Below are 12,281 nucleotides of genomic sequence, written 5' to 3' on the forward strand. Positions count from 1 at the left end.
ACATTTGAAAACTTAGAGAGAGAAGCAGTCTGGCCTAGTCGGTGGAACTCAGGTTCTAGGTTCTAAGACCGGCTCCACCACTCGTCTGCGGTGTGACCTTAGGCAAGGTGCCTAACTTCTCTGTACCGCCATTTCCTCATCTGTCGAAAGGGGAATTCAACACCTGTTCTCCCTCCCCGCTTAGGCCAAGAGCCCTATGTGGGACAAGAACTAGGTCTCCCCGGATTGTCCTGTATTTACCCGTGTTCAGTACAGTGCTTGGCACATAATAAGTATTCCAGAAACACCACAATCTTGTCATTACAGTAATATTCTTTGGCAGGAAGACACTAGGTCAGTTAGAACACTAGAACCCTAAAGTTAACTAGAGTATTGAAAGACGATGAAAAACTTCAAAAGCACTCCTGTTTTAGAGTAGGCTTAAGAAAACCTGCTCAGACTTTTATACAGAAAATAATGACACAAAATTCTCAAACACAAGTTTCCCCTTTAAAAAAGCTGTTCTTCCATTTTTTTTTGCAAGTAAAGCAGTTTTTAAAAAAACTACAGAATCTCAGAGTATTCTAGAAACGTACATTCCAGATTTCACACACTACAGTCTAAAAAACCAAAATCGGTGACAAAAATTCTCCATATTACCTGACATTACAGTATGGAATTGTCTATCACTAGACATTTCTTTATGTGGAATTTGGTAAAATGAACAGGAACCATGAAACTTTTTGTTACTCTAAACGACGACACATTTCACATCTCATCAGGATAGGATTCCAACACCGTTTAAATAGCATGGACAGAGCAGTTTCACCATCATTTGAATCATCATCACCATCATTTTCACCATCATATTCATGAAGTACCGTGCAGGTTTGACGCTCGTGGGCTGAAGGGAAACGGGCCAACCGATTGATCCGGTCTATTCCGTCAGCCTCAGTTTAAGGCGGTTCAATTCTGAAAAAGGTGGGAGCAAGGAAAGACGGGGATAGCGTGTACGGCACAAGTCATTACGTCAAGGTAAATATTCTTTCCAAAACCTGGGCACCCAGTACTTGTAAAGGTTTTGGAGGGAACACACGACACACTGAGTGGATCTGGGAAATGAACACAAATGGAAACCATCTCCATCACTTGGGACCACTTAGAGAGCTCCCTGCTCCTCGGCGTTCTCATCAGAATCCCCCCAATCTCAAAATTTCTCGGACGGGCCACCTCGGCTCATTCTAGGAATGTGAAAACTGACCCTCGCAGCCTGCCCGGGTCTCGGCTAGCCAAAGGAAGTGACATGCCCGCCAGAGACTCAGGCCCCAGGAACTCCACTGGTCGGGTGAGCTCCTTTTTTCGGATTTAAGACCGTCGAAGAAGCTCGATTACCTCCCATCGATTCTGTTGGCGGTCACTTCCTCCTGCCAGTCGGGACCCATGGGACTGTTAGGATTTCTTCACCTTCCTATCTGAAGCTGTTGTTCGGGGCGCGGGGTGGGGGGCGAGGCTGCATCAGGAGGAGGGAGGGGCGACTTGGAAATCCTGAATATCAATCTTAAGGGGTTAGTTAGTTGGTTAACCTTTCATCCAAAGAGTCTTGGCACTTAACTGACACTTTCGAATATTCGCTCATCAAGAAAACAAAAATCTAATTCTAAGAAATAGTAGTGTATTCATTAGCCAATCAAAGTTGGCAAAAATATCCAACACAGACTAATGTTTCTTAAGACATGGGACGTTTATAAAAAGGTAATTTCGAGAACTCCAAGGGGCCAGAGAAAACAACTCCCTCCTGTGGAGCCTTGGAGCAGGTAGTCGGAGCCCCGGCTGCCGATCGCCACCCTCCCCACCCGGCCCACGTCCACTGGTCCCGAGCCCAAGGCCCTGCAGTCAGGCCGCTGGGGCCACCGGGTGGACGAGAGGACCCTGGCCTGAAATTTATCACAAAATCTCAAGTCGGCCGAGACGACTCCCCCGCCCCTCCTCCCCAACACTGCCCCGCCACCCCCTCCGGCCAAGAGGAGGCGGAGCAGATCCGTAAACAGCAGAGCGGCACTGCAGATGGGTGGCATCTCAATGCTACGCTTGGCGTTGGTGGCTCAGAGACAGAAGACGCGGGCAGTAGAGGCACGGCTGCGGCCCGTTGAAAGCTATTCTGTCCCTCCGTGGAAACCGGCTTGGTTTGATCCAGATCACCATGGGTGACGTCAGACCACACCACCACCACCGTTCTTCCCGCCGTACCAATTTCTCCTCGGCGCCGGTCTGGGTCTTCCCGAAACATCTGAAGAGCCGGGGTTCGCCCAAAGGGAGATGATCCGGGGAGCAGCAGGAGACCCAGGGCGATGAAGCGTCCGAGGAGGGACTCGAGCCCCAGCCTAGGTGCCCCTAGAATGTCTCTCAAGTAAACATTTGACACAAAACTTTGTTTTATTTCGGGGAGATGAGGAGGGGACAGGGGAACAGCACCACAGTTACCAACAGTAAACTAACTTCTCTTGGAAAAAAAGGTTCAGTGCTTACGAAAGGTGTTCGGCTGGGCCAGCTGACACCCCCCACCCCCGCTCCCGCCGCCGCCCCCGCCTCCCGATCCAGGGGACATAGAGAGCACCCAGGCAATGCAGACCATTCAAGTTTTCCCGTAGCCCTGTGCCAACGTTTTGTGGAGCAACACCCCCGGGACCTCGGCCAGCACCTGCGAGGCAGCGGGTGGGGTCTTCACGGTCCACCCGGGGAGCCAGCCCAACCAGGTCGAGTGGGAGCCCTGAGATGGGAACCAGTCACCAGACTGAGGGGGCAGTGCCAAGGTTTGAAAACACTTATTACAGTTAATGGTACATGGCAGTATCACAAGGCAAATATACAGTCATACAGACTCTCAAAACCCACTGAACTTCAATAGTAATTCATAATTAGAACCCAAAGACCATCTGATTCTTCATCATTGTAGACTTAAACTCCAGGGGTCATCTGAGAAAGGACATATGCCAGCAGTGACTCCCCAGAGGACCTGTTCCTTTGCTCTTCTTTAAAGAGAACAGGGGTCACTGCACTCCTTCCTTCACCTGCCCAACCCCAACACTGTAACCCCAAGCTCCTCTTTACACCGCCATCCTTCCTCCGTCCATCCCCGGAGCCAGAAAATGGGGACTTCCCCTCCCTCCCCGCCAAAAAAGCCCTCTGCAAGAGTTGGAGCTCTTTGGATTCGAAGCACCTCGATCTCTTCTATGCTTCCTAGTACCAAGGAAAACTCTAGCAAAGGAAGCATCTTTGAAAGAGAAAACTCAATATTGCTTGAATAATACATTGGCTGGGGGAAAGGGAGGTGTCAGGCTTGTTTTAGCCAGTACAAATTCCAGGAAAGACTTCACCCCGTGGGTCCTTTTCTACTTGATATGATGGCTACTTGCAGCCCCAAAGAGGCCCGGTGAAAGGGGAGGCAGACAGACCGAGGGGGAGACCAAACCTGGGAATGATGACCCACAATCCCGCCGAAGCGGTCGTTGGGCTACAGGACGATAAGGCGGCTTTTGGATTTTAAGGTCCGGGCAAGGAGACGTCTGAGTCAGGAGCGATTCAAGTTTCTGACGGAGAGATCCACAAGGTTGCGGGTGATGGAAATAGCTTTAGTTATCAATAATCCTACAATCTAACTCTTTGATCAAACCCTGAAAAAATACTTTTGAAAAAATATACTTTTATGATATAGCTATGCTTCATTTTAAAAGGGCTACCCAGAGGAACTGCACTGTTAAAGTCCAACTACACTATTCTAGACACAATAGGCAGGAGAGAGGAGGTGTGTGTGCGGGGGGAGGCACGTGTATGTGTGAGAGCGATCACGATCATGATGGCACTACACTGACCCTCCCCCGTCATACCAATCCACGAGCGGAAAGTGGCAACGCAAAACCATCTGAACTCTCCCTGCCGCCTATCAGTACTTTTCCCGGGTAATTTGTGCAACGCCACACCCACTACAGGCTCCAAGACCCTCCAAGACCCTGCAAGACCCCGGAGCTGGTTGCCGTGTGGCAAGATATCAGCCTGGCCAGTGACAGGCCACTTCAGCAGGCAATGACCGGAGAAGCGGTCTCAGTATAAATTGCCCTGCGAAGGAGGGGTGGGCAGAGGATACCTAGAAGGGGGCAACTGGAGGGGTGTCCCCCATCAGGAGAGGGAGTTAGGTGTTTTGCAGATTTAGTTCAAAGTTAGAATTTGGAAACAGGGGCTGAAGTGGGTTGGGGGGTAGGCTCAGGGGGAAAAAAATCTGACTAAATCCCTGCCACTATCCTAGGGTGCTCCTCCTCCCGCCCAAGACAGAGAAGGGGTCATGGGCAGAAAAGGGCCCCAGGGCCGTGGAGCACCGCCCGGAAGCCCCAGGGAGGCCAGCTGGGCCATGTCCTTAACAGGCTCTTGCTCCACCTCTCCCGAGCAGGGCGGGGAGGGAGTGGGGAAGAGGAGGAGGAGGAGAAAGAGAGGGGCGCGAAGACCCCCTTCCTGGAACTCAGGAGCTGGTGGTAGTTTCCTTTCCATTGGGCCCAATGCTTGACAGGATGGAAATTGCTTCAGATGCCCACTTAGGAATCTCACCTCTAACCATTAAAAAGAAACAAACCAAACAAACGAAAAAGAAAAGCTAAAAGCAGGAGGGAGTTTTGACATTCTTATAAATTCAAGTGCGACTGTAATGCTGTGGAAATAGGCTCTGTTTGTCCTGAAAACTTCTGAACCGTGCAGGTCACGGTTCACGATCAGTGCAGAAGCAGCAGAAGCTGCTGGAGATGGCTCAGTGGATTGAAAAATGCTTTCCCCCCAAATGCAACCTGTACATTTATTATATATGCAAATGGTCCTTCCTCGGGCCTAGGTACAGTCCCACTTGTATCTACAAGATAGTGTTGGCAGTGAAAGCTGCAGTCTGTCACTGTTTACCGCCTTCAGTCTTTCTCCTCCAACCCCTCCGTCTCTTCCTCTTGGGCTTGAACTTGGCGGGCTTCGGGCTGGCTCTCTCAGTCTTTGGGTTTCTCGCGGGCTCCTGTCCGCCGTCGTGTTCGGAGCAGCGCAATCGCCCATCCTGGGTGGAGCTGAAGACCGTCCCGTCCTGGTGTTCTTTGCAGAAGGAATTGGGGCAGAAGTGGCAAAATGCCACGGAAGCCTTCCCGCACACGTCACAATGGTGCCAGGGGCACTCCCACTTGCCTGAAACCCAAGAGAAAAGCCCCGTGAGAGCAGGCTTGGAGACGCAGCACGGCTGCCTGGTGGAGGGAGCGCAGGAACCCAGGTTCTGAGCCCGGTTCCGCCACGTCCCTGCTCTGTGATCTTGGGTAAGTCACTTCACTTCTATGGTCCTCAGTCCCCTCATCTGCAAAATGGGAATCAATACCCGTTCTCCCTCCTACCTAGAGACTGTGAACCCCGTGAGGGACCTATCTTATACCTACCCCATTGCTTAGTACAATGCTTGGCACAGTAATTAATAATAATAATGATGATGATAATAATAATACTAATCATGGCCTTTGTTATTAATAACAGACATCAGAGACTCGGGGCATATTACACCAGAGATAGGGCTGACACTAAGAATTGAAAGGGCAGGGTCCCGTGGCCCTGGGAGTAGTGCTCGGTACAGTGCTCCACCTGCAGTAAGGGCTTGATAAATAGTGACTGATTGATTGGCACCAAGCTCAAATGCAGCCTGTGGGCCGGATCGGGGCCAATGGACACAACCCCCGCTGAAAGCAGGGAAAAGAAGCCTAGACTCGCCTCCAGACGGATCGCAATGCTCAAGACCGAGCCAGGTGGCACTCATTCACTCAGTCATATTTATTGAGCGCTTACTGTGTGCAGAGCTCTGTACTAAGCGCTTGGAATGTACCATTCGGCAACAGAGGGAGACAATGCCTGCCCAACAACGGGCTCACAATACCACGGCATCACACAACAGGACACTAGGGTGATCCACAGCCCCGCTGGCAGGCTCCCAATTCGCTTCTGCAGGTCAACAGGCCCAGCCCAGCTGAACCATTCTCCTGGCCAGCCACCCAGACAGCCCATAATAATAATATTGATGATGATGACGGTATTTGGTAAGCGTTTACTATATGCCAAGCATTTTCTAAGCGCTGGGGTAGATGCGAGGTAATCAGGTTGTCCCACGTGGGGCTCACAGTCTCAATCCCCATTTTACAGGTGAGGTAACTCCGGCCCAGAGAAGTAATTTGCCCAAGGTCACACAACAGACAAGTGACGGAGGCGGGATTAGAACCCACAACCTCTTACTCCCAAGTGTGTGCTCTTGCCACTAAGCCATGCTGATTATCTCACCAGACAATGCCACCTGGGCACAGAGGGAGAGCAGCTCCCAATCCTTGGGCATAGATGGGCCCTGGAGCCCATGAAACAATAGGCTGAGCAGCCTCTGGGCTGCCCCGGTCAGGCCCGAGGCCTCCACTGCCCCTCAGGGTGGTTCTTTCTACTGGCCAGTCTTCTCCTTTGCCCTTTCCCGCTTCTAAGAGACACTGACTGGACTCAAGTGGCCTCTGGGGCAAACACGCTAGTCAAGCGCATCAAAGGACAGAAGTGTTCGTAACACTGAGTTGCCCGTGAGAAAAAAATTTCCAGTGGACACAACTGTCTGTTCCTAGCCCCACGCTAAGGAGAAGGAAGGCAGTGGCAGCAGTCAGAGCATTGGGCTGGCACGAAACCCGTGCTACTTGAGATGTCGGAGGGCCTTGGGCACGGCTCAGCCAGACTGGATCCCAGTTTGGCATCAATCTCCGGATGGCCGGTTACAACACCCTGTCTGCCAAAAGCACATTCCCTGAAAGTGGGGCGTCATCCATTTCCTGGAAGGAGTCAGTCGTGGGAGGCTCGGAGGCTTCAGAGATGATTTTCTTTTCTTCCTGGCCAGGCCGGCCAGCGGAAACAGGCCCAGCACCCTCCCACCAAACCTCATCTGTAAAACTGGGGATGAACTACCTGGTCTCCCTCTCCCTTAGCCTGGGAGTACCTCGAGGGAGATGGGCTGCCTCTGCTCAGATTGTACAGTCCTCACCCTAGCGATTGGCCAAGAGGAATAGCTGAACCGGCACCGCGGCAATAATGCGGGGACCGACGTAGCCCAGACAATTGGACCCTGTTGCTAGGGGAGGGGAGGGAGGGGGCCTTTGCGGCTCGGGGCACAAGCACTCTCTGGGGACACCCCCAGCCCAGCCTGGCCCAGCCCAGCCCAGGGACCACAGCACGGGCCTTGTGCATCAGAAACAGGGGGATATCTTCGTTTGGACCAGTAGCAGTCTGGAAAGACGGGAGGGCCTTGGCCACCCAAAAGTCAGCCTCCCTCACCACACCTCAACTCACCAAAAGGTCGCTTCACCAAATCAAGACAAGAGAGATGGTACGCCTTAGTACAACATTTCCGGTCGCAGAGCACCAGCTGACCCCCGTCCCCACACCGGAAACAGTCATCCTCAGACTCTTTCTTCCCCTCGCCTTTTGTCCGACGTCTCCTTGTTTTTTTCTTGGTTTTTTTACCCTTCTCCTCTGAGGAAAGAGCAGTTGAGTTCTAGAAGTAGAAACACATACAAACACACACATACATAAACACACACAATCAGAAGCAAATCCCAAGAATGAGGACCATCATTCCATGGGCAGAGGGGAGTATTTCAAAAAGAATCCAAAAGATCAATGGAAGAATAGCACTCCATTTAGAAGGAAGAACAGAGGGAAGGGATTTTTGTCTGCGGAGAAGGACCAAAGGCCCAGCTGGGATGTGATCAGCCGGAACTCTTGTTGGGAAGAGGAAGGAGGGCCCCACCCAACCAAAAGCTCTTAAGGTTTAGACCAAGTTGGAGCGGAAAACATTTCTAAACTCCAAGTGTGGAAGTCACCCCTTGTAAGCAGATACCCCAGGAAGCTCCCTGTAGCTCCTGCAAGGCCAAGGTCAGTTTTTTCTGACTCCTAGACCGTGGAGAGTCACACCGGGGCCCCACGCCACACCATCAATGCTCAGCGGCAAACAGCCGGCTGGGGTGGGGGCGGGTGGTGGTGCAGCCAAGGAGTCATCCAACCATCCAACCCCTCTGGCCCCCTTGGTCCGGGTTCTCCGCCGGTCAAGGCCAAGCATGGCGGGTGTGGAGGGTTCCCCTCTCCAGGGGACAGGCAGCACACACAAACACCAACCCCTGGACGGGCAGCTGCGGGACATGGGCTAAGCCTATTCAATCAATCCATGAGCACCTACCATGTGCTGAGCTCCACACTTAAGCGCTTGGGAGAGCACAACAGAATTGGTAGACATGTTCTCTGCCAATGGCAAGTTTACGGTCTTAGACGGTGAGACAGACATTAGTATAAATTTCAGATATGGACGTAAATCCTGTGGAGCCGAGGGTGGGGTGAGTAAAGGGGGGGCAAATCCAAGTGCCAGGCACCGCAGGAAGAGAAGGGGAGAAAAGGAAATGAGGGGTCAGTTGGGGAAGATCTCTTGGAGGAAGTGTGGCATATGTTGAGCTCTTACTATGTGCCTAAGCGCTGGGGGGGCGGGGATACAAGGTGATGAGGTTGTCCCCTGTGGGGCTTACAGTCTTCATCCCCATTTTACAGATGAGGTCACTGAGGCCCAGAGAAGTGAAGCGACTTGCCCAAGGTCACACAGCTGACAAGAGGCCGAGCGGGGATTAGAACCCCCAACCTCTGACTCCCAAGCCCGACTCTTTCCACTGAGCCACGCTGCTCTTTCAGATAGGGTTTGATGGCGGGGAGAATGATGCAGCCAATATTTGGGCACCTCGGCAGCCGTGCTGCATGCTTGGGGCATCTTGTTAGCTTGCACACTCCTCAACAAGAGGATCCAGAGGGTGAGGACACTCCTAGTGGGCACAAGGGCTGCCCTACACCAAGATTGCACCCTACACAAGTGCTCTGCACGCAGTAAGTGCTTAATAAATACGACTGAATGATTGCCACACTTCAGCAGGAGGAATTACTGGATAGCAGGTGGTTGCCCCCAAGTGCCCTGCCTGCTAAGGACGGCCTGGGCCCCAGCTCAGAGGGCGAGCAAAGATTCACCATTGGGTCCCGATGAGCCCAGTTCGGGTAGCACAAAGATCCTTTTTAGCCCCGCTGAGCTTCAGCTCCTCCTCCCAGAAGCTCCTCATACCCCAGGAATGAGGCCGGGGTAAAGGGAGACAGGTGGGAAGGAGAACTTCGGAAAAATCCACCGTGCCAGATGAACTCGAGGTCATACCCTCGTTCTCTCTCTCTAGAAAGGACCCCTCTCCCAAAGAGGAAGGTCTCACGGGGGACCCAACCCCTGGGGGAGAGGGAAGCAGCTTGGCCTGGTGGACAGAGCACAGGTCTTGGAGTCAGAAGGTCCTGGGTTCTGATCCCAGCTCTGACACTTATATGCTGTGTGACCTTGGGCAAGTCACTTCAGTTCTCTAGACTTCATTTGCAAAATGGGGATTAAGACAGAACCCCATGTGGGACAGGGTCTGTGTCCAACCCGATTTGCTTATCCCAGCACTTAATACAGTCCTTGGCACACAGTAAGTGCTTACCAAGTACGACAATTGTTATTACTAAACACAAAATGGGGATGGGGGAGCAGGGGGAGATGAAAGTGGAGATCCACAGACTACGTCTGCACGGACGAATGGGCTTCACCCAGCTGCGCAATCCAATTCCCAACTAGCTGGCGACAAGAAGGGAAGAGGACCGGAGGTCCCAAGACACACTTTAGTGGGCCCTGAACAAATGGCCTCGGCTTTCTGGAACAAACCTCCCCCTAGACTGTAAGCTTGCTGCAGACATGGAATGAGTCTGCTGTGTTCATTCATTCATTCAATCGTACTTACTGAGTGCTTACTGTGTGCAGAGCACAGTACTAAGCGCTTGGGAGAGTCCAGTACGACAATAAACGGGCACGTTCCCTGGCCATAACGAGTTTACAGTCTTGGGGGCCGGAGGGGAGAGACAAACATTAATACAAATAAATTACAGATATGTAAGTAAGTGCTTTGGGGCTGGGAGAGAGGTGTGAAGAACAAAGGCAGCCAGTCAGGGCTATTCAGAGGGGAGTGGGAGAAAAGGAAAGGGGGGCTAAATCAAGGAAGGCCTCTTGGAGAAGATGTGCCTTCAATAAGGCTTTGAAAGGGGGAAGAGTAATGGTCTGTCAGATTTGAGAAGGGAGGGTGTTCCAGTCTAGAGGCAGGACATGGGCTAGGGGTCAGTGGCCAGACAGGCGAGATAGAGACACAGTGAGAAGGTTATCACTATAGGAGCAAAGTTTGTGGGCTGGATTGTAGAAAGAGAGTACGGAGATGAGGTAGGAGGAGGCAAGGTGGTGATGTGCTTTAAAGTCAATGGGAGGAGTTTTTGTTGTGTTGTGCCCTCCCAAGCGCTTAGTACAATGCTCTGAACACAGTAAGCATCCCAGACATACCGCTGACTGACTGATTGACAACCAAGTAGCCAAGAGAGACGTGCCATCCATTAAGCCCAGTGGAGCAGCGGAGAATCAGTGTGGGAAGCTGCCCAGGTAAATTTGCCAAAAAGGTAGGATTCTGAATGTAGAGATTCTCTCTCATTAACCCTGCTGTTTTTACAATGTAACACAGGAGTCCGCCAGCATAATTTCCAGTGTTGCCCAAGACAGGAAATCCCTGTTTTAATAACCCTTGAATTTACTTTAAAGGAAGAGGGGGCAGGGGCAGATGCCGTGGCAGATGCTTCTGAAGCAGCCGGTGTCGCCTACCTTTGGTCTGTCCCCGAGGAAGCCGCTGCAGTTGGAGGCCCCGCACCGGCACACGGTCTTCTCGTTGCCCAGACAATCAAGGTTGTAATTGAAAGTCAGCTCCGTCCCTGAGCAAGAACAAAAACAGGATAGCAAATGTTAACCACCGGTGGGTCTGGCTAGGAACCGCCGCTCCTCCGAGCTCCACGTAGGCTCCTAAGTGCAGGTCTGGCCCCTGATCCGGCGGGGGCGCCGGCCAGCACGGTCCCCGACCGTGTGATTGCTTCCTGAAGCTCGGGGAAAAATACATACCCAACACATGCACGGGAACAAAAATGTCACTCAGCTACTGTTTAATCTGTATTTCAGAAATTCAAAGCACAATACTTGAACCGTGAGCCTCATGAGGTGCAGGTACTCACGAGAAGTAGTATGGCCTTGTGGATAGAGCACGGGCCTGGGAGTCTGTCACGACATGGCTAAAATCCACCCTTTCCTCTTTATCCAAACTGTTAACACGTTGATCCAAACAGTTATTCTATCCAGCCTTAATTACTTTATCAGCCTCTTTGCTGAACTCCCAGGCTCCTGTCTCTCCCCAGTCCAGTCCATATTTCACTCTGCCGCCCGGATTATTTTTCTACAAAAATGTTCAGGCCATACTCTCCCGCTCCTCAGAACCTCCAGTAGTCGCCCATCCACCTCCACATCAAACGGAAACTCCTCACCATCGGCTTTAAAGCACTCATTCACCTGATCCCTCCTACCTCACCTTGCTTCTTTCCTACTACAACCCAGCCCACACACATCGCTCCTCTAATGCTAACCTTCTCACTGCACCTCGATCTCGTCTATCTCGCCACCGACCACTTGCCCATGTCCTGCCTCTGACCTGGAACACCCAACCTCCTCATACCCGTCAGATAGTGAACCCCCTCCACTCAAAACCTTATTGAAGGCACATCTCCTCCAAGAGGACTTCCCTGACTTAAGCCCTGTTTTCCACTCCCTTCTCTATCACCCTGACTTGTTCCCGTTCAATAATAATGATGGCATTTGTTAAGCACTTACTATGTGCCCGGCATTGTGCTAAGCGCTTTATTCATCCCCACTCCCAGCCCCACAGCACTTATGTACATATCTGTAATTTATATTAAAGTCTGTCTCCTCAAGACTGAATGTGTGTTAGATTGTACATTGAACTCTCCTAAGCCTTTAGTACAGTGCTCTAACACAAGTAAGCGCTCAATAAATACGACTGACTGAAGGACATGGGTTCTACTCCTGGCTCCACCTCTTTTCTGCTGTATGACCTTGGGTAAGTCATTTCACTTCTCTGGACCTCAATTATCTCATCTATAAAAATGGGGATTAAGACTGTGAGCCCCATATGGAGCATGGGCTGTGTCCAACCTGATTAGCTGGTATCTACCTCAGTGTTTAGTATAGGGCTTGGCATATATTAAGCGCTTAAATACCATGAAGGGAAAAAAAAGGGGGGACCTTGACCAACCTACTTAACTTGTCATTACCCCAGTACTTAGAATAATGTTTG

The 12,281-nt window shown here is 51.5% G+C and overlaps 1 protein-coding gene across 7 annotated transcripts in view; it reads right to left on the reverse strand.

The window, feature by feature from the left end:
* Positions 1–402: 402 nt before the first annotated feature.
* Positions 403–12,281, reverse strand: part of NSD2 (nuclear receptor binding SET domain protein 2) — a 104,209-nt gene continuing 92,330 nt past the window's right edge. For 5 of the 7 annotated variants that reach the window (XM_029063146.2, XM_029063144.1, XM_029063148.2 and 2 more), the window contains exons 21-23: positions 10,748–10,854; positions 7,348–7,552; positions 403–5,184 (exon numbers count right to left, since the gene is read on the reverse strand). In XM_029063146.2, coding sequence (XP_028918979.1) covers positions 4,907–5,184; positions 7,348–7,552; positions 10,748–10,854 — 590 coding nt within the window. In that variant the 3' untranslated portion in view covers positions 403–4,906. The remainder of the gene's footprint in view (positions 5,185–7,347; positions 7,553–10,747; positions 10,855–12,281) is intronic. The other 2 variants (XR_005659975.1, XR_003758875.1) reach the window with 2 other exon arrangements.

This window comes from Ornithorhynchus anatinus, chromosome 4 (assembly GCF_004115215.2).
Source record: "Ornithorhynchus anatinus isolate Pmale09 chromosome 4, mOrnAna1.pri.v4, whole genome shotgun sequence".
Taxonomy (NCBI): domain Eukaryota; kingdom Metazoa; phylum Chordata; class Mammalia; order Monotremata; family Ornithorhynchidae; genus Ornithorhynchus; species Ornithorhynchus anatinus.